This window comes from Fonsecaea pedrosoi, assembly GCF_000835455.1.
Source record: "Fonsecaea pedrosoi CBS 271.37 unplaced genomic scaffold supercont1.2, whole genome shotgun sequence".
Lineage (NCBI taxonomy): Eukaryota > Fungi > Ascomycota > Eurotiomycetes > Chaetothyriales > Herpotrichiellaceae > Fonsecaea > Fonsecaea pedrosoi.
In genome coordinates this window covers 261,025-280,656 of record NW_013550614.1, presented here as the reverse complement: position 1 = coordinate 280,656, position 19,632 = coordinate 261,025, and the positions used below count along the sequence as shown (strand labels likewise).

Genomic DNA, 19,632 nt, shown 5'->3' with positions numbered 1-19,632 from the left:
TGTCGAGGTCCTCACCATCGCGGTCCTCATACTGAGGACTTTGGACTGCTGGTCAATAACATAAAGGTCCAGCCCATGCAGTGCTGTTGTCAAACAACTCTATAGCTCTTCTGCCAGTGACTTTGACTTCTCTCACGGACAGACTCTAGAGCATAGCTTCACCTCGCCATCGACAGACTTTTGCGCAGACCTTCACCTCGTCATCGAGGTAAACACTCAGACTTACACTCGTCCAACATCAAGACAACATCTCAACTCAACCCTCACCATGGCAATCAAATCTCTCCTCTTTGGCGGTCTGATGGCCATCGCCGTCATGTGCGCCAGTGCCGACGCAACTCCAAACGGAAACGCCAGAACAACAATGGCAACGCTTGTCACCAGAGCTGCACCATCCCCATCACCAACAACAACAAAAACAACACTAGCAGGGCTCTCCCTCGTGGCGTCAGCCGCGGGCTGCGAAGGAGGCTGTAAGAACGCCAAGGACGAGGCCCCCTCCTCCAACCAGCCAGAACGCACATGCGTGCGCGAGGCACTCGTCGCGCTGGCCAACTGGCGGCTGCACTGCGACCGGGCGTTCCCTCCGCTCGAGTGCTGGACGCGGGCGCCCAACGTGGAGCGCTGCTGCGGGAAATGGGTCGACGACGACGACGCACACTACAAAGACTACCCGCCCGTGCGGGTCAGCCACGAGTACCAACTGGGCGAGACGTCGTGGGAGTGGCGGTGGGACGCCAAGGTGGACGAGAAAAGGCACCGTCGCGAGGTCGTCCTGCAGACGCCCGAAGAGTTCAACGCCCGCAAGACCGTGTGCCGCCGCTGGCGCGCAGAGAACGACGTCGTCTTCGACGCCTACATGCGCCGTCTGAACGAGTACGGCATCTCCGACGCCGACAACACCGGCATGGTCATCGAGAGCAAAACGCCCAGGTATAACCCCGAAGGAGGCGGTTATGGCGAGGACGGCAAGAACAAGTACCCGGAATTGGATCCCCTGTTGGGATGGTAGGGGTGGAGGTGGAAGTAGCGGTGGAGGTCGAGAGCTGATGGAGGCTAGCAAGGGTGATATTATTTTCAGCCGAGTTCCGTTCCTGTACTACTATTATGGAAGGTGTTGAAGGAAGTGTTGGATAGTGATTGAACTCGTGGGTTTGGGTTGGTGGCTGGGTTGGGTTGGGGTGTTGATCCCAAGACAGACACATGCATACGTACGAGGTATATAGTCGCTCGATACCGTGTGCCAGAGGGCAGAGTTACTGTACAATGTATGTATGCTTACTCTACAGCCACGATGATGGTCTTCTTCTTCTCTCTGCTCTTTTTCCTCCCGCCTTCTCACGCCTGGTGATTTTTCAACTCTGCCTGTCAACAATTACGTTCTATCCCCGCGACTTCGAAACACCGAGGATAGAGCATAGGAACTATTGACCGAGTACGATTATTAGTATGGCATGAGGACCATGCGGTCGCGAGGATGGTAAGATACCAGTCACGGGATTTAAGGCTCTATAAGAAATAGACATTTTAAGAGAGAGAAAAAAGTTCCTAGCTGACAAACGTCGAGGATTGATCAACCAGGCTTCCATTTGTTTGTGTTGTGTGGAACACAGAAATTATGTTATCGACTTTATCGAAGAAGAAAAAAAGCTGTTTATGCAAAAACTTGGGAAAACCGCTTCCTCCCCCCTCTTCCCATATCGCGTATCGGGCCCCGGAGGGGGGGGGAGGGTTTTTCTCTCTCCCTCTTTTTCATGGGACCATCTCCGTCGTTACCACGTGCGCTTAGTAGTAGAACTTTGCCAGGTTAAGAAGCCATAGAAAATTAGAAAAAATAGCCCAACCCCTGTTTCCCCCAGTGTATAAGGAGGAATTTACAGCGCAGCGGCGAGACCCATGATGGCGAGGACACCGAGCTCGATCTTGGGGAGCGAGGCGGCGCCGGTGTACGTGGCCGGAGCGACGGGGAGGCTGCTCGACGAGTAAGGAGCATAGCCCCAGGTGCTGGTTGAGACGGCAGCGACAGGCACGCTGCTGGTGGTGGCCGGCGCAACGGGGACACTGCTGGTCGAGGACCAGTCAGCCCACGTGTGGGGAACAGAGGTCGTGGTAACGGCGGCGACGGGAACGCTGGAGGTCGTGGTCCAGTCGCCCCAGGTGTGGGTGCTGGTGGGGTCGACGACCTTGCTGGTGGTGGTCGACCAGTCTTCCCATCCGGTGCACAAGAGCGTATCCCAGACAGTCAGGGTGCTGGTGGTGCAGGTCTCCTTGTGGTGGGTGGTTGCGCACGAGACGGAGGTCGAGATGGTCGAGGTGCACACAGCGGGCGTGGTGGTGGTGGTCGTGGTGGTGGTGGTGGTCCAGTCGCCCCACGTGTGGGTGGTCTCGGGATCAACAGGAGCCTTGGTCGTGGTGGTGGTGGTAGTCCAGTCACCCCAGGTGTGGGTGGTCGTAGGATCAACGGGAACCTTGGTGGTGGTCGTGGTGGTCGTGGTCGACGAGGTCCAGTCCAACCACGGGGAGGAGATGGCAGAGCCAAAGGCAGAGCCGACGAGGGTAGCAACGACAGCAGTCTTCATCTTGATGAGTGTTCTGTAGAAACGAGTGACAGAAGTTGGGTTTTTTGCTAGGTTGAGCAAAGAGCAAGAGCAAGAGCAGCAAACGAGTGACTGGGGTGAACTTGACACGGCTTGAGGAAGAGAAGACAAGAAAGTGAAGAGGTCGTCGAAGAGATAGACGAGTTAAAGTACTTCGATGCGGCGAGCAAGCCATTTCCCAAAAGGGGGCGCCCGAGCAACCAGATGGCTGTGGAGCGCAGCGCCATTCATCTTTTGCCATCCAGCAAAAGTTCTCATGGCAATTTCGCAATGAAGTTGGAGTCGGCTATTCCACCGCCCCGATGGCACCAATCCTTCGTTAGGGCAAGAGACCAGGCAAAACCTTGACTCACAGAAACAAATGGCCTGCTGTCATAGGAGAAATCAGCCTTGGAGTCGGAGATGGTCGTGGATCAGTTGCAAGTGGACCGGGGGGGCCAGATTGATGAGAGAGAGATCAGCGTGTGGTGTGCTGTGTACCAAGTAGAGAGGTAAACAGAAGTCGATGAGACATGATTGGCGGGCTTGTATGATGGAGAAGCGACATGATTTCCTGAATACGAGGTGGTTTAATTCCGTACCTGCAGGCAGATCACAGCTGATTTGCCTGTTGTCGACGCTTGTGGAGACGAGCATAGCCCAAATCCATCCCCAACCGCCATGAAGCTTGTCACTAAGAGACCTTCACGAGGGGGTTTCCCTGGGTCTCCTGTCCCTTTCCTCTTCCATGGGAGCACCAGGAGCAATCTCTGGTCAAGGGGGGGCCCTCAATCCCATGCTTGGATTGGGCATCATCGAGCAGATTTCCCCCTGCGACCGTGGGGAAATGGGAAGCGAAGTGGAGAAACAAAGAAAGGCGGTTTGTATCGAAGCAAAACAAAGGCGAGAGGGCCGAAAGGGCCAAACGCGCGAATGGTAGAGAAAATGGATTAGTGACGTTGAAACCACGGCACCGGTCTTCAAAGGCGTTGCACTGCCAAGAAAACCGTTCTCCGCCACGAGGAGGTTGCAGCCTATGTGCGACAATCCCGAGATGAAGCTCAATTTGGCTTTGGTATCGATAGTGGATTTAAGGTTGTTAGACTCGTTTGAGATATATAAAGGAGACCAATCACGGGTGTTATCTGGAAGACTAATCACACTAACTGTAATTGATGGTCCTAGTCTCGCCAAGCATTTTGCTGATTCGGTATCACTTGCCTCGATTGTGATTTTCATTACCCCTGGACCCCATGTGGCCGCTGCTGATCTGCCCGGGTACGAGTACGACCGCCGGTGAGGATGCGAGTTTCAACGTCACGCCAGTCAACAGTCCGGAGTATAACCTGGTAACGGGCTTTGACAACGTGCCCTTCCATTCGATAGTAATCAGCCGAGCAGGGGGAGTACCGAGTACACCGCCTCGATGGAAAAAAAGGGGGATATTAGCCATGATCATACGAGGTATCGAGTACCGAGTATGCGAGTCACACCTCTTTTCCACCAGGTTCCAACACCAGCCTGTTTGCCTGTCGACATACCTACTGTGTATCCACCTGGGTACGAGTAATACCTCGTACTCGGTATACCTCTGTGTACTTGGTACATTGCGATCAAGTGCAAAGCAGTACAGTGGGAGTCGGACATAACAGTTTCTGCCTATCATAGACTTGAATACTACTATATCTCCGGGTTGTTGCTCCGATGCGAAAGGTGCAACTTGGCAAAACCGCTTTCCTTATTCATCCCAGAGTCCTGTCTTCAAGCACCCCTCTCTCTGGCTGACCGGTGGCTCCCAGAAATGCATCCTACCACAACAGGGACAGAGTATGAACCCTGTCGCTCGCCATAGCCTAACCAATTGACACTCTCGAACCACTCGCACAGGTGTCTTCCTGTGGCGCAGGGCTAGCTGATGACGTGATTTTGAGGCTGCCCCGGTGTCCGCCCACCCAACGCCTTCCCATTTCCCCCAGAGCCAGAGATTGAGAATTCAGTGTTGACGGAAAGGAAGAGGGGAGCCTGGGAGAGAGCCTGCAAGTATAATGCGAGGACCAATGTTGCACTTGGTTACAAGAGCTGTTACTTGTAAGGCCCTGCTTCGACATTACTACCATCACTCAAGGGTTTGCAGTCTGTACCTGATGATGATGATGACCTCCACCTCGTACTCTCGCGGGAAGTCGAAGACAAGCATATCAGAGGCTGGCTATCAGAATGGTTGGATTCAACCCTCGTATTTGGCGCAGCGGCCAAGAGGAAAGGTATGAGCTTGTCATTCACAAGCCACCCACCTCTGCACCACTGTCCTCGTTAGATTCGCGGATATTCAATATGTACCGAGTACGACTTGAGACGCTGACACTGCGTGGGCTGGTGGAATAGCCATGGAGCACACAGACTGACAAGATAGGAGTGAGTCCAGCTGGTAGGGACCGTGTTTTGTGCCCCCACAAATGAATACGAGAGGCAGGACCAGAACATCTCTCGTGTGTTTCTTACTGGTTCTTCAGACGCCTCTCCCTCATCTCATCCTTCTCACCACGTGCACAAAATGGTTTTGTTCGATTATGATCTCCATTTTCGCGATGGAATCCCTTTCTCCTCAAACCCTCACAATCCTGACAACGAGTGTTTTCCATCATGTCCGCACTCTTCCACACATATGCAGCTGTCTATAAAGCCCTCCTTTGCTCCAGATTTGTTTCAAAAGCACAATTCTTCATTCAATACGAGGTACATGTGATGTTCTGCATCGATTTGTCGGTGATCGACGATGGCGCTGATTGGGACCTGCCTGAAAGGGACTAGCTCTACACGTGATGATTAAAGCGCGGCATTTGCGCCGACAATGGCGGCATCTCGAGATTTCAGGTTTGACCGCCACCTCTATCTTGTGTACTGAGCCCTTACACTACTTGGGAACCTTTGGCGTTCTTTTCTTCTTGCTCATCATCCATTCTACTGCCGTTGTCATTCCAATGGGCCACGTCAAGCCGCCTAGACCCCCATCGTATCGACATACGTCCTCCAAAGCATGACCAGTGGGACTGGCCCTACAACTGACTGTCGCCAAACTCCGCATTCGTCGTCCACTTTCTACCGCAAATCTGCCGAAGATGGGTGATTCACGCCACTCAAGCAGTCGACGAGCCTCGTCCGTACACCGTGAAGATCTAGAGGCGACGGCACCTAACTTCCTTGATCGTACAGGATCGCAGGAGTTCAGCGTTGTTGAGAGTGTGGCCGTCCAGGAAGTATCGACCGAAGACGAGACCCCGGATGTGGCCCCGACAACATGGTCCAGATCGGTGAGGTATCTGGTCTTGCTTTGTGCCTTCTTGACCAGCCTGAGCTTCGGAGTAACACAGGTGCCGCTGTTATATGTCTTCAGGCTCATGACTTGTGATGCGTATTACAAAGACCATCCCTCGGGACTGTTGCACGGAGTTGAGCGATCGCCCACGGCAGGGACCTGGACATCGATCCTCTCTGCCGCAATGGTTCCATCAGGCTATTCCACCCGTCTAAACACCGGAGACGGCACTGACCGGTGTTCTATCCACCCAATTGAAAGCGCAACAGCACTATCGGTGTCCTTACTGGGAGCCAGCACCACCGTTTTTGGCACATTGAACCTCTTTCTGACAGGCACCTTGATCAAACGCATTGGTGTCAAACCAACATTGCTCACTCAGGTGTTCTTTCCTGCCCTCAGACTAATCATACAAATTGTGGGCGTCGAGGTCTGGGGCACCACTGGCATAATCATCATCCAATGTTCGCAGATCGTTACCATTGTGGGTGGGCCGAGTGGCTATATGCTAGCGCTGAACACCTTTATCACCGACGTCGTGGAACATGAAGGCCGGACAGCCGCGCTGGGGAGACTGACCGGGAGCATGATGTTCGGCTCTGCGTTGGGATTCTTGTTGGGTGGCGTGGTGGCTGAAGCGTTTGATATTAAAGCCCCCTTCCGTTTGACCTTGATGCTCTTTTTGACCTCTAGTGCCTACGTCTTTGCCTTCTTGCCACACATCCCGCCCCAGCCCAAAGACATCGACGCGGACCCGACCAAGGCCAGAAAAACAAAGATGACCTCGGCCTTCACCAAGTTCTTTGGCCCTTTGATGGTGTTTGCGCCCCGAAAGTTCATTACAAGGGATGGCATTGTCAGGACCGAGTACGGTGCATTCCTGCTTGCATGGGGAGTCTTTCTCGGAATTCTAGCCACAGGTAAGATTTTTTGGGTGTCAGAGGCAAAACCATCGCTAATTGGACACAAAGGATATCTGCCCACTTTGCTACAGCTGTATTCAACCGACGTCTTTGATTTTGGCACCCAGCAGAACGGTGGCCTCATTTTCATGTACTCCATGTTGAGGGGCGTATTCTTGACATTTGCATTTCCGAAATTTATTGCCCTCGGCAGGAGATGGACAATGAAGAGAGAGCAGCAGGATCTGGCAGATACCCAAGAGTCCAGGTCGTCAGAGCGCGCTCCTCTCTTGAGAGACACCCGACAGCAAGCGGGAAACGGCACGCACAGTCCAAAAGACAAAGAAACCCCAAAGGAGCAAACATTTGCGTTTGATTTGACGTACACGAGATTTTCGCTGGTTGCTGATGGACTTCTGACACTGCTTTGCTCCTTCGTTCGCGAAGGTTGGCAAATGTACCTTGTTGCAGTTGTTCTACCTTTTGCTGCTGGAACTGGCTCGGCCGCAAAAGGGACAGTCCTTCAAATGGTGGGAAGCTCTGCTACCAGCAGTGAGCGGACTGATGCTCTCGCCGGGGTATCGCTGGTCGAAAACATGGCTCGACTGTCGACAACGTTTGTCTTTGGTGTTATTTTTGCCGCGTTTGCCAGCATTGGAAGGACAGAGCTTGTTTTCACGTGCAACGCGGTTAGTGGTTGTGATTGACATTATAATATAAGTGACGGTGCTGACTCTACTTCTCAGGCTGTCGCGTTGATAGGTTTTGGAGTTTTGCTGTTTGCGCGCTTTCCACCCGAAGGGAGCCGCAGGCTTGATGAAAAGGACGACGTGAATCCAGCATTATGAAGGCTGGCATCAAAAGTAGGTCTACAGAAGTGACCTTCAGGCAGCAAGAGTCGACTTCAAGGACGAACTCCCTCACCACCCGCATTTGTTTCGAAGAACCACGGATGCTACAGCCTAGTATTTGACCAAGGGCGACCAGGAGGGACTTTTGCCTTGCCAAACACTCAATGATGGATATATCACTCATTATTTTACCTCGAAATTCTTTTCATCTAACCAGCTTTCACATCTCGTGGTTATTACCGATTCACTATACACCCTACGCGGTTACTGGCGGGTGGGCGGTTTCTTGACATCGTCTTTCACCAGTATCCGGATGGGTCCTTTGCGATACCTCGCCGTTACCACACGACACCTTCCTGTGACCCGCCATTCACAGCCTTGTCTGGATCAACCAGATGACACCATGCTTGAGGCCCGATAAAATGCCTATATATAAAGAGGAGGACCGAAACACCTGGAGAGCAGTAGCCAGATCGATCATCCAACAGCTGCTTTTCCACATCTCTTACAACACCTCTGACACCACTTCAGCAACACAAAATCTTGCTCAATCTACATGGCTCTACCGTGCGGCCTGATGTGGCTCTCTAGCCCTGCTGTTCTGGGAGCTTTTGTGTAAATTGCCTGAACCCGTCTTCCCGATCATTCTAACATCCTTTGTTTAGTCTGTGGGACTTTCTCGAGCACCGAATTTCGGAGAGAAATCGAACACGATACCGCGAATTCCCCTTGCCCCGTTCCGAAGAGCGTGCTTATAGTCCTTCCGACGTTAGCATCATCGTGCCCACCGTCGACACAGATCCGGCATTCTCTGATAGCCTCGGCGTCCTCCTCAGGAATGAACCACTCGAGATAATCATCATTACTACAGAAGAGGAGGCAGACAGGGTCCGCGCACTGATTCACGCCGCATCTGTAGACGCCAACATGGGACAGACCGAGCTCCGCATCCTTACCGTCTCCAAAGCGAACAAACGAGATCAGCTGCTCCGAGGCATCAACGAGAGTAAAGGAAGTATCATGGCATTGGTCGATGATGACACATTTTGGGAACGCGAGACTATTATTTTGCACCTGCTGGCGCCTTTTCAGCATGAAGACCACGTTCAGTCCGCAAGATTGGAAGGATCTGAGCCCATATCCCACGGTCGACGGCCCCTTGGAAAAGTTGGACATCCGGAAGAGAAAAGCCAATGCCGACCTCGAAAGACGACAAGGGAAATCCCCAAAACGCCGAGCTCCTCCTGATCCGGTGACGCCGGAAAAGGCCCCGCCCGTGAACGCCCCTTCTGCGGTGGTCCCCAAAACTCTCAACGATCCAGAATCAACTAGCTCAGAAAGTGACACCGAGAGTGACGAGGAGGAGGACGAGGAGGAGGACGACGAAGACGACGCGATGGAGGATGTGGTGGTCGAAGCTAGGAAGAAGGCCCCGCGCACCAAAGCCACGGCCGAGGACAAGGACCCGAAACCTACCACACCTAAGAGCTCCAAGAAGGCGAAAGGGTCGACCCAGGCCGACATAGAATCACAGAAAGAGACAGCCAGCACAGAAGACCCACCTGTGGTGGCGAGCGACGACGAGACAGCACCCCCAGACGACGCGGAAGGGGACGCCGATGACGAGGGAGAAGAAGAGGCGACGGAAGAGGCGAAAGGGAAGAAGACAAAGTCCGGCAAGGCGCAGGAAGATATTGGACTTGTTGGGGGCCCAATAACCTGAGTTGCCTTCCAAAGATCCATTCTCTGCCTATACAGTCTCGAGTGGGGGAAAGTCCACGCTGGCTTTCGGTTGCAGCAAGTTAATTTCGAATAATTCGCAGCTCGTACCTACCACTCAAGAGACAATACCCTGGCACCATCACGCCATGGGAGGTGGCAGCCATTCGTCTTCGTGGGAAGCGCCTCGGAGCATGAAAAGCGCATATGCTGTCGATGGTGGCATCAACTTTTGCGTCTCCGGCGTCACAGCGCTGCTCCGATCTGAGATCGCCCACGATCCGGCGTTCCTATCTGCCTTTGCAAACGACATGTGGATGGGCCAACGCCAGAACTCTGGTGACGACAGCTTCATCACGCGCTGGGTCCTTTTCCAACACTTGTTCAAGCCGCAGCGCCGCGACGGGGAGGAGGAGCCAGTTCAGTGGAAGCTGGGTATGCAGCTTACAGAAGGCGCCGAAGTTGGGACCTCCATCATGCCAGACTCACGGTTCGCGGGTCAGATGAAGCGGTGGTACCGGAGCGGCCTGCGACACCGACTGATGTGTCTCGTCTACGAACCTTGCTTCTGGGGCATGTACAAGACATGTCCGCACATGACGCGGAAGATGGTCGAGGGCATGCTCAACCCGGTGCTGCTGTGGGTGCGGCTCTACTGCTTCTGGAGAACATTCCACGTCTGTCCGTGGTTTGGCTGCTTCGTTCTCTCCATGAAGACATACAACTACCTGGACGGTTTGTTACAGTTTGCGACCGAATACCCCTTTGCGAGACGCCATCTGTGGGCTGCCGTGCTGGTCGACAGACTCTACCTCGTCTCGGACTGGTACTGCTGGGTGACATTGGGGACCGAAGCATGGATCACGCGGCAAGCGGTCGATCCGCCCGCTGCTGGGAGGAGTCATCGAGATTGTGTCAAGGGAGAATAGAGCCGTGCTCTGTCCACCGTCCACTGTCCGCTATCAGAGTTTGCATCAAGGATAGCTGGCTGTCTAGACAATGGAAGAAATAGTTAGTACAGTCCGACACTCTTGGTTATTATGGTGAACTTGATACGCAAGGCTGTTAGGGCTTGAGCGAGGGGCTGGCGCAATCAATAATTTATATTCGTAACCTGTCGCGGGGTTCGGTGATCAATTGACCGATGCCACTTAGACAGAAACCCCAACAATAGAAACACATCCCTCACCGTCTCTTCACCACTCAATCTTCCTCTCTTAGGTCTTTGAACTCCAAAACCGGGCGAGTTCTGAAGTACTACAGCATGGTGAACTGGATCCTCGGCGAGAAGTTCTACCAGCGGTACCCTCATCTGGATGGAGTCAAAGCTCTGTGGGAAACCAAGTGGAAGTTCCCCTGCTCGCTCGGGGTGTATCCTTTCCACGATGGCAAGCTCGAAGACTTCCAACCCATCTTCGAAAGCCTGATCAGAGACGACGTGAACGATGCGTACACAGACAAATATACCCAGTACTTTATGCCGACGGCCGAAAAACTCACCGACGCAGCCATGTCAGCCCAAGCCTCGGACAGAGCCAAAGCCGCCGCCCTGTTCAAGCGTGCCGCGTGTGTGTATCGAATATCTCGGTTCCCTTCTCTCGAGGCTGGTTCAGGACTAAAGAGAAGGGCATTTGAGCTACAAAAGCAGGTTTACTTGAGAGGTGCAAGCCTATGGGATGCTCCTATGAAAGAGGTCAAGATTCCCCATACTGCGGCAGATGGTGAGGACGGCAAGGAGATACCGCTGTTCGTTAGGCTGCCGCCAGGAGCAAATAGTGAGAAGAAATGCCCCGTAGTGCTGCTGATCACAGGATTGGACGGGCATCGACCAGACAACACAGAGGTAAGCACATCAGGCGCTCTGGTGTACTCATACGCACTCCGACTAACAGCATGGCCACAGCGAACTGACGAGTTTCTGGACCGTGGTTGGGGCTGTGTGATCACCGAAATCCCAGGAACAGCCGATTGCCCGGCAGCCCGTCGTGACCCAACGTCCCACGAACGATTGTTCACCTCGATTCTTGACTGGATGGACAAGCAGCCGTCGTTCAACATGCGGAAATGCATGGCCTGGGGTCTTTCTGCTGGGGGTTACTGTGCCATCCGGCTAGCACACACTCACCACTCGAGGCTTGCTGGGGTCATTGCCCAGGGCGCCGGGAGCCATCTGTTCCTAAGTCGGGAATGGCTTGAACACGTCGACGACCACGAATACCCGTTTGTGCTTAGCGAAGCATATGTTGCCAAGTACGGCTACCGGGACTGGGAAGAGATGAAGGACAGGGCTCAAAAGGACTTTAGTCTGGTCGAAAATGGGATTGTGAATGGGCCCTGCTGCAGACTGCTCCTGATCAACGGCACCCACGACGGGCTTGTTCCCATAGAGGACAACATCCTTCTCATGAACTACGGCCGCCCAAAAGAAGCCCGGTTCTATGACAAAATGCTGCACATGGGCTATCCACCGGCAAATGAAAGCATTTGGCCCTGGATGGAATCCATCATGGCCACCGCGTCATGAGCATCGTCTCGGCCTTGCATGTTCAATACCCTCGCGAAGTTATCAACTCCCAGCCTCTCGGAATGAATACCTTGCTGTCTTTGATATGCTTTACCGTCCATGGGGTGGTGTTGGCAGCATCAGCCTCTTTCCCGACAAAGCCTTTTAAAGAATCCATTTCATGGATTGCCAGATACTTTGGAGGCTCATCTTTTGTCAGAGCCGTCTTTGGGCCAATGACATACCTGGACGATCGTCGATATCCTGGCAACTTGTGAAGCATGTCGAGATGCTCTTCTCGGTACCATTTGTCGAAGTCGGGCTCATCCACTGGGTGCATCTCGACCGTCGCGCAAAACGGCGCGGGGACTTTATCCAGCGGCATCAGCAACAGTCGGCCTCTTCTGTAAGCGCCAGACACTCACCCTCACCCCGTCCGTCAGGGTCATAGTCCTGAATTAACTTATAATTCCTGATATTGAAGTTCCCTACTTCGGACGATGGCTTTTTGTCGGGCCACATGTCGCTGGTATGGCGCACACCGTTCAAGAACTCTTTGGAACTCAACGGGTCTTCAAGTTCGGTCTGGTATAACACCAAGAACTTGCGTGGCGATTTCTCTTTTGACCCAAGTGGAAAGTCGGCCTCGCGATACATGGCCGCGCGCACGGCAGTCTTGCTGTTGATCAAGTCGGGCAGCTGCCACCGATCAGCCTGGTCTACACGAGAAGGCACGGTCTAGATACGAACATGTTCATCGATATACCATTTTACCCAAAGGTCGTCATCAACCCCAGAATTTGGGAATGGTTGCGAGTTGACCCATAGAAGATATTGTAGGGGCATTTCTCGTCTGCTTCTCTTGTGTCGCGCAAGTGGGACGTTTGTTTTGGATCGATGCCTTTCGAGTGAGACGTTTAGCTGTTGCGATCTGGATCTTTGCCTTCTATGTTGTACATAAAGTGGTCCGCACTCGACCTTTATATCTCCCCGTATTTCACAACCTCCCTTCCCCGCACCCAAAGTTTCACGAGCTCATCCGAGGCTATCGGAACATTGGCCTTGACTGTTAGAGTATCCAGGGTGTTTATGGTTCGATCTGGGTCCTCAGTTAGTGGGGTTGGCCATTTCTTTCAGAGCAGGACATGCTTAACAAACATTTGGGGAAGGGTCACCAGGGTTATTTGGGGACGATCCGCCGTTCAGAGATTCGCGAATTCCACCGGAAGATTGACACCGAAGAAGATGCGGGATCGAACCAGCCTTGTGAGACGCATAGCCCAGACTAGATTCTGCCAGTGAGTATACATCGCCGACTGGTAGCAGAGCGATCATTAGGAACGTGTCAAGTACTACATTTGCAGCTGAATGGAATTCTTGTCTTGAGTTCCCTGCTTGATCCGTAACTCTCTTGGATTTTCGCGTCGTCTGGTGTTCTCTATGAGTCCTAAAATGGAGAAGGACCAGTCGTTGCCAGTCGCTTGCGAGTCCCTGCGCAGTTTTCTGCTCCACCTTCAATCTTACCCACATGTCCGCATATCCAGAGTCAACGCCCTCAACAACTACAGAGGACAAATACAATTCTAGCTCCACATCTCCCCCTGCCATCATCCAAACGCTGCCAGGATTAGCCATGGCTGGATTCAACTCTTCTAATGCCGCACCAGACGCCACCGTGACAACGGCGTTGAAGGCCTCGCTCGATGCCATCGACGCAGCCGATGCACCGCTGAGAGAACTCAATCGGGCCATCCACGACAACCCGGAATTGGCTTACAAGGAGTTCTTCGCCGTCAAGACCATCTCGGCCTTCCTGAAAAAGGAGGGGTTTGCCGTGACCGAGCAGACGTACGGCCTCGAGACATCCTTCACCAGTGAGGTCGGCCAGGGCGGTCCTCTGGTGATCATCTGCGCCGAGTACGACGCGCTGCCGGGCATCGGCCACGCGTGCGGCCACAATTTGATCGCCACGTCGTCGATCGCTGCGTTCCTGGGCGCCGCCACGGCTCTCAAGTCGAGCGGCATCCCGGGCCGGGTTCGCCTGCTGGGCACGCCGGCCGAGGAAGGCGGCGGGGGCAAATGCAAGTTGATCGACGCCGGGGCGTTTCGGGACAAGGACATCGGCGCGGCCATCATGGCACACCCGGTGACGGCCCACCAGTTCTCGGACGGGTACACGGGGCTGGCGGGGCTGAAGTTCATCGCCTCGCACAAGTTCCGCGTCGAGTACCGCGGCCAGCAGGCGCACGCGGCGGGCGAGCCGTGGAACGGCGTCAACGCGCTCGACGCCGCCATCACGACCTACAACAGCGTGTCGATGCTGCGCCAGCAGATGCGGCCCGACGAGCGCGTCCACGGCGTCATCGAGGACGGCGGCTCCGTCCCCAACGTCATCACCGCCTACGCCCGCATGAACTGGTACGTGCGGGCCCCGAACGTGGCGAGGGCCGACAAGCTGCTGGCAAAGGTGCACAAGTGCTGCGAAGCCGCCGCCGCCGCCACGGGCTGCGAGATCAATTTTATTACGTGAGTCCCAACGTCCTTGTCCCCTTATTCTCCCTCGTTCTACCCGCCAAAAAAAAAAAGAAAAAAAAATCCCTTGACGAGCGGGAGAGACTGAACAAAAGGGACGTTGTACGTGTACGTGTGATGATTCGGTGATTTAAACGTCGTCATGGCGCTTGACGGCCAACTCTACTCTACTCTCCTCTCCTCTCCTCTCCTCGTCTTCTTTGTCTACATATTTCTACAACTTATGATCTGACACATACCCCCCTTTTCCGCAGCGCCCCCACGTACAAGAACCTGAGGGTCAACCTGCCCCTATGCAAGCAATATGTCGAGGACATGGCGACGATAGGCGAGAAGATCATGGTCAAGAACGACGAGTCGTACACGGCATCGACGGACATGGGTAAGCAATAAGTTTACGAAACTCACCCCCTGCCCTTGCTTCCTCCTCTCCTCCTCCTCCTCCTCCTTCTTCTTTGTCGCTCTCCACAATCCGCCTTGTTTCGGAATCAAGTAACCAACCAACTGACCGACCGACCACCAGGGAACGTCTCGTTCGAAGTCCCCAGTTTTCACGGCACATTCCCCATCCCCACCGAGCCCAATGTCTCGATGCACCACCCGCGCTTTGCCGGGCACGCCGCGACAGACGACGCCCACCGCGCCGCCATAACTTGCGCAAAGGGCATGGCCATGCTGGCGCTGCGCGTGCTCACGGACCCGCGACTCGTCGAGGAGGCGTGGAAAGACTTTGAGAACTTTGATGACTGATTTTGATGTGACTCCATCAAGGAGGGAGTGTACAATGTTCTGTGGTGTACGTTGCCGTCGCGTCCTAGGTTTCCAGATTCTCTCTCTCTCTCACTTTCACTCTCTGTCTCTCTCTCACGTCCGCAGAGATCTCGGTATTTTCTGGCACAGGAAAAACAGCCGGCATCAGCCATGCTTGTCCATGTCCCTCACCTTCACCTTGAAGTTGAAGGGCTCGGTGATCGATCCGTATTTACTGGATCGAGTTATGGACCTCGATCTTGCTTTTCTCTCGGTCCCGTGAGAAGGCTTTCAGTTGGAGTCAAGTAAGGGATTATTTGGTCAGAAGAATAGATATGCACGCGTGTAAAACATGTAATCAAGCCAGTGCCCAGCCCAGGTGAGGATATCCCATCTCAGGTCTTGGTGTCACTGCTTCACCACCGTCATCCTCAATATATATTCTGGTCCCCCTCTCGCATAATTCTCAATGCGCAGAGTCAGGGCATTAACCGATCGCAGCATCACAATCCAGCTTTCTCAACCGGAGCCCAACATCCGCCGCCCCATGCTTCATGAGTATCCATACACCTGCATGGCGTACTTCCCAATCTCCCACCCTCGCTGCGCCCCGCCGATTTGCTGCATACAGTCTTCCAGCCACGCTACTTGTGGGCAGCCACCATTCTGGCGGAGCACAATGAGTGCCATGCGGATAGGAATGACCATTTGGATCCCATGGACCCAGGAGCCCGATGGCATCAAATAGACTGGTAGTATCCGACAGATATCGAGAGCTGCTTTTCGCGCTTGACATACGAGAGTTGAGTTGGACGTTCCGGAGAGTTCGTCATCCTGATGGCTTGTGAATTCGTCAGTCGGAAGGTCTGGTAGCCGACTAAGGTTCCCATCACGAACAGCACTAGGCTTTGTAGGAAGTGTTATTTCCACCTTCCGACGGGTCTTCCAAAGCTCCAAAAGTATGATCACCGTGGTCTGGTACATGGCAAATGTGTAGGCGATGTCGGTCATGTTGTCAAAGACTAATTTGGATGCAAAGCCAAACTTCTGCTGTTCGTTTTGTGACAGAGCGACCTCTTCAACTCGAGGCTTGACCTCACACTCCCACTTGATGTACCAGTCTCGTATACGTTGGAGAAGGTCGGCAAAATCCCTCTCGAGACCGAGGTTTAATTCAGCCTTTGCGCTCGCCTCTGTTGTTTTCAGGTAACGAATGAACTTCGTATACATGGCAGGAAGCTCGGAAGCGAGGTCAATCAGATACCCTACCGGATTCTTTGGTGTTTGGGAGAAAGTCCAGGGAATAGTCTTCCACTCTTCTGTGGCGAGACAAGTCGGGCAACGGGCTGCGATGGCAGCAAGAATCATGGAAAATCGATCGGTTTGGAACGCCCACATGGTATATGGCTGTTTGAAGATTTCAAAGCCTTGGAGTCGGAAGAATTCGGTCATTCCCAGCATATGCTGGACCCATGCAGTACCCGTGGTTGCGGTGAGATACTTTGATATCCAGTCAGCTCCTGCGGCCAGTTAAAGTGCGACTATGACACATACTTCGCAAAACGTGAGGATTGCTATTGAGAGGACAGTGTGGCCGGCTGACGATCTGTCAGGATGAGATAGGCGCTCGTTGAGTTCCCGAAGAGACCGAACATAGAGATTCATTCCTTCCCGTTGGGCCCGTTGGACGTTGACTCGCCGGCCGAAAAAAGACGCAGCGAATGACTTCATGCAACGTCGAGGAAGACAGTCAGGCATCCTAAGAGTGTGGAAGCCTGGCCAACGGTCATCTATAAAAGAGTTCCCATCCTGCAGCTCTTGGTTCATATAAGCGAAGTATAAGTCATCGCCTAGAATACTCAAGCTAGGCATCGGTTCTGACGCGTGTGGAAATACAACTTTTCGAGGTTGAATTCTTTTCCGCGGACGATATGCTGGATTGTCGTCGATGAATTTTAGTCCGCTTGGGTAGCCTGTGCACTCGACCTCGCTTCTTTGGCATCGTACACATTTCGGCTTGGTCTCGTCTGGAGTTGGATCAGCATGAGCTGGTGACAATTAATAGACGACGCTGACGGATAGCCTACCACACTTGAGACGTCTTCTGCGGCAGGTGAAGCATGCTTTTGACCGCCTATATACCATTGTTAGTAAGAACCTGAAGCATACAATGCCTGAAAGGGTGTGTCAACCCACCCGCCACGACCAACCATTGTCATTGATTCAGACAGATGTTTCCGAGAGGAACATTGTGATGTGTGACCTTCAAGCAATTAAGCCTCGAAACTTATAGAGAAACCCAGCAAGGAAACCACAGGGACTTCTGTCAACGCTGACCTGACCTTGTTTACGAGCGTCGATATCCGCAAGGCATTGCTGAAGTGTTGGAGGCCTGACGATTGCGTGGGTGACCTGCACAGCTGAGAGTGAGACAGTACCGAGTAGTGTGAACTGAACGCGGGCTGGCCGGAGAGAAGTGCTTTGACGAACGGCAGATACATGGAGAATAGTGACGGCGTGAATGAGATAGGGGAGATTTGCAGAGGCTGAGCCATCAAAAGATGTCGAGGCTTTTGAGGCGTTGAAGCTGCGGGTGTCGGTGACTTGGTGCTTGCGCCGCCTGCGAAACAGGCCAATCGAAAATATGACTGTTTTGAGAAGGTGGGGACATTTGTCTCCCTGTATCTCTCCATCTTCACTCTCCTCTGTCTCTCTTTTCCTCCCTGCGCTGCTCTACTCTGCGCTCCATCTCGCTGACGTCCACCGAAACCCTCCGCCTCCATTCAATTCAATCTAGTCACTACTTCACCCATCATCGTCATGGACGGCACGTATCTCCATGCCTTGTTTTTCTACACTCACAGCACCACAACAACTCGTCCACAATGAGCACTGATTAGCCTCACCGCCTGAGGCCATTCCCCTCTCGGTGGTTTTCTCGATTGGCTCAGCTTCGCAAGGCATTCAGCGTCAGTTGTTTCATGATGGACACCGCACGTACATGCCTCCTCTCTGAGGGTATAAGAACCTCAGAGACCACGACTTCAGGTCTCGAGCAAACCCTCCACAAGGCCGACTACAAAAGCAGTACTACCTTTCAATCTTCATGGCAGTCTTGCGCTTTAATCCTCTTGCGGCCGCCCTGGCGTTTGGTCTGGCATGCTGTGCACCCATGACAGAGCCACTCCTCTCCCAACTGTCCGACCCGTCCTACGGTCCGATTCCAGGTCAGTCTGGAACGTACAGCACGTATAACGGCACAGCAGCTCCGTTCCCTGGCAATATCACAGGTGCCATAGTCAATACGACTTTCGGACCTCCTGGCGAAGACGACTTTCTCTTTCAGAACCTGCTGTCTGCCGAGTGGGTCATCTTCTCCTTCTATCAACAAGGTGTTGAGCGGTTCAACGCGACGGCCTTCGTTGAGGCTGGCTTTCCCAATACCACCTATGAGCGTGTTCAGCAGATCCGTGACAATGAAGCCGGTCATCTACGTATCTTTCAGAACCAAATATCCACCAACTCGGTCAAGCCCGGCCCGTGTCGATACCAGTATCCCTATGAAGACCCGATTAGTTACATTGCGCTTCAGACCGTCATTGAGATCTCCAGCATGGCCTTCCTCACCGGGCTAGAGTTGCAAGCCAAACTCACTTTGTCCAAGGCCGCCCTTGTGGCCATAGCCGCGACCGAGTCGCGCCACAATACATGGTCACTCATTGACAACTGGAAGTCCACCCCATTTGCTGGGCCAACGGATACTGTGTATCCATATGCGAACCAGGTTCTGGATTTTACCAATGAATGGGTTGTCAACGGCTCCTGCCCAGGCGAGAACCCTATATATCCCACGCCGCGCCAGAACCTCCCACAAATATCCCCCGGCGCTGGTACAACGGGTATCACGCCTGGCTCAACTTTGGTGTTCAATTTCACCCAGCCCGATAACCAACCTCACTTTGCTCCTGACAAGGACTACTACGCTGTCTTTTTTCATGGCCTCTACAATATCTCGGTTCCATTCAATACAACATCCTACAGTGCGGTGATACCACCAGAGATCGAGCCGCTGGGGATTATCATTGCTGTCATTGCGGACAAAGAAGGTGCACCAACCAAAGAGAACGTCGTCGCCGGGACGTTGATGCTGCCCGAGAGTCCCGCCGTACTTGCTGATACAGGTGTCTGAAACTAATAACTTAAGACGCAGAGTTGGACGGGGGTTGGACGGGGGTTGGACGGGGGTTGTACTGGGCGGGCTCAAAGGGGGGCAGTGGGGTGGTCCATTACCAGCAAATACAAGTCATGCAGATTAGTTCGTTGCTCTTCTCATCTCATCTGGCTATTGGCGTAACTGAGAGAAAAGTAATCCCATTTTCCATGTACCTTAATTCGTCACCTAAACAGACACCGACTGTCGCCGGCCCGGCAGAAATAAAGGCATTAGCTCTCTCCGTCCCTTTCATTGTCTAGACATATATGA

At 53.4% G+C, this 19,632-nt stretch overlaps 9 protein-coding genes across 9 annotated transcripts; 6 read left to right on the top strand and 3 right to left on the bottom strand.

Annotated features, from left to right (window-relative positions):
- Positions 1-268: 268 nt before the first annotated feature.
- Positions 269-1,012, top strand: Z517_02058 (uncharacterized protein; the record flags this gene model as incomplete). Its single annotated transcript, XM_013431169.1, has 1 exon — positions 269-1,012. The coding sequence occupies one exon, from the start codon at positions 269-271 to the stop codon at positions 1,010-1,012; it is 744 nt and encodes a 247-aa protein (XP_013286623.1).
- Positions 1,013-1,874: 862 nt separating this feature from the next.
- On the bottom strand, positions 1,875-2,579 carry Z517_02057 (uncharacterized protein; the record flags this gene model as incomplete). Its single annotated transcript, XM_013431168.1, has 1 exon — positions 1,875-2,579. The coding sequence occupies one exon, from the start codon at positions 2,577-2,579 to the stop codon at positions 1,875-1,877; it is 705 nt and encodes a 234-aa protein (XP_013286622.1).
- A 3,116-nt stretch (positions 2,580-5,695) lies between these two features.
- Positions 5,696-9,368, top strand: Z517_02056 (uncharacterized protein; the record flags this gene model as incomplete). The annotated part of the gene is made up of 5 exons (XM_013431167.1): positions 5,696-6,812; positions 6,864-7,483; positions 7,541-7,572; positions 8,311-8,651; positions 8,764-9,368. 5 exons carry the CDS (start codon positions 5,696-5,698, stop codon positions 9,366-9,368), a joined length of 2,715 nt encoding a protein of 904 aa, XP_013286621.1.
- A 145-nt stretch (positions 9,369-9,513) lies between these two features.
- Z517_02055 (uncharacterized protein) lies at positions 9,514-10,293 on the top strand (the record flags this gene model as incomplete). The annotated part of the gene is made up of 1 exon (XM_013431166.1): positions 9,514-10,293. One exon carries the CDS (start codon positions 9,514-9,516, stop codon positions 10,291-10,293), a length of 780 nt encoding a protein of 259 aa, XP_013286620.1.
- A 335-nt stretch (positions 10,294-10,628) lies between these two features.
- On the top strand, positions 10,629-11,888 carry Z517_02054 (uncharacterized protein; the record flags this gene model as incomplete). Its single annotated transcript, XM_013431165.1, has 2 exons — positions 10,629-11,207; positions 11,268-11,888. 2 exons carry the CDS (start codon positions 10,629-10,631, stop codon positions 11,886-11,888), a joined length of 1,200 nt encoding a protein of 399 aa, XP_013286619.1.
- A 22-nt stretch (positions 11,889-11,910) lies between these two features.
- Positions 11,911-12,713, bottom strand: Z517_02053 (uncharacterized protein; the record flags this gene model as incomplete). The annotated part of the gene is made up of 3 exons (XM_013431164.1): positions 11,911-12,236; positions 12,293-12,566; positions 12,618-12,713. 3 exons carry the CDS (start codon positions 12,711-12,713, stop codon positions 11,911-11,913), a joined length of 696 nt encoding a protein of 231 aa, XP_013286618.1.
- Positions 12,714-13,395: 682 nt separating this feature from the next.
- On the top strand, positions 13,396-15,149 carry Z517_02052 (uncharacterized protein; the record flags this gene model as incomplete). Its single annotated transcript, XM_013431163.1, has 3 exons — positions 13,396-14,393; positions 14,654-14,781; positions 14,923-15,149. 3 exons carry the CDS (start codon positions 13,396-13,398, stop codon positions 15,147-15,149), a joined length of 1,353 nt encoding a protein of 450 aa, XP_013286617.1.
- A 552-nt stretch (positions 15,150-15,701) lies between these two features.
- On the bottom strand, positions 15,702-16,907 carry Z517_02051 (uncharacterized protein; the record flags this gene model as incomplete). The annotated part of the gene is made up of 2 exons (XM_013431162.1): positions 15,702-16,649; positions 16,704-16,907. The coding sequence occupies 2 exons, from the start codon at positions 16,905-16,907 to the stop codon at positions 15,702-15,704; spliced, it is 1,152 nt and encodes a 383-aa protein (XP_013286616.1).
- Positions 16,908-18,255: 1,348 nt separating this feature from the next.
- On the top strand, positions 18,256-19,338 carry Z517_02050 (uncharacterized protein; the record flags this gene model as incomplete). Its single annotated transcript, XM_013431161.1, has 1 exon — positions 18,256-19,338. One exon carries the CDS (start codon positions 18,256-18,258, stop codon positions 19,336-19,338), a length of 1,083 nt encoding a protein of 360 aa, XP_013286615.1.
- Between the last annotated feature and the right edge of the window lie 294 nt (positions 19,339-19,632).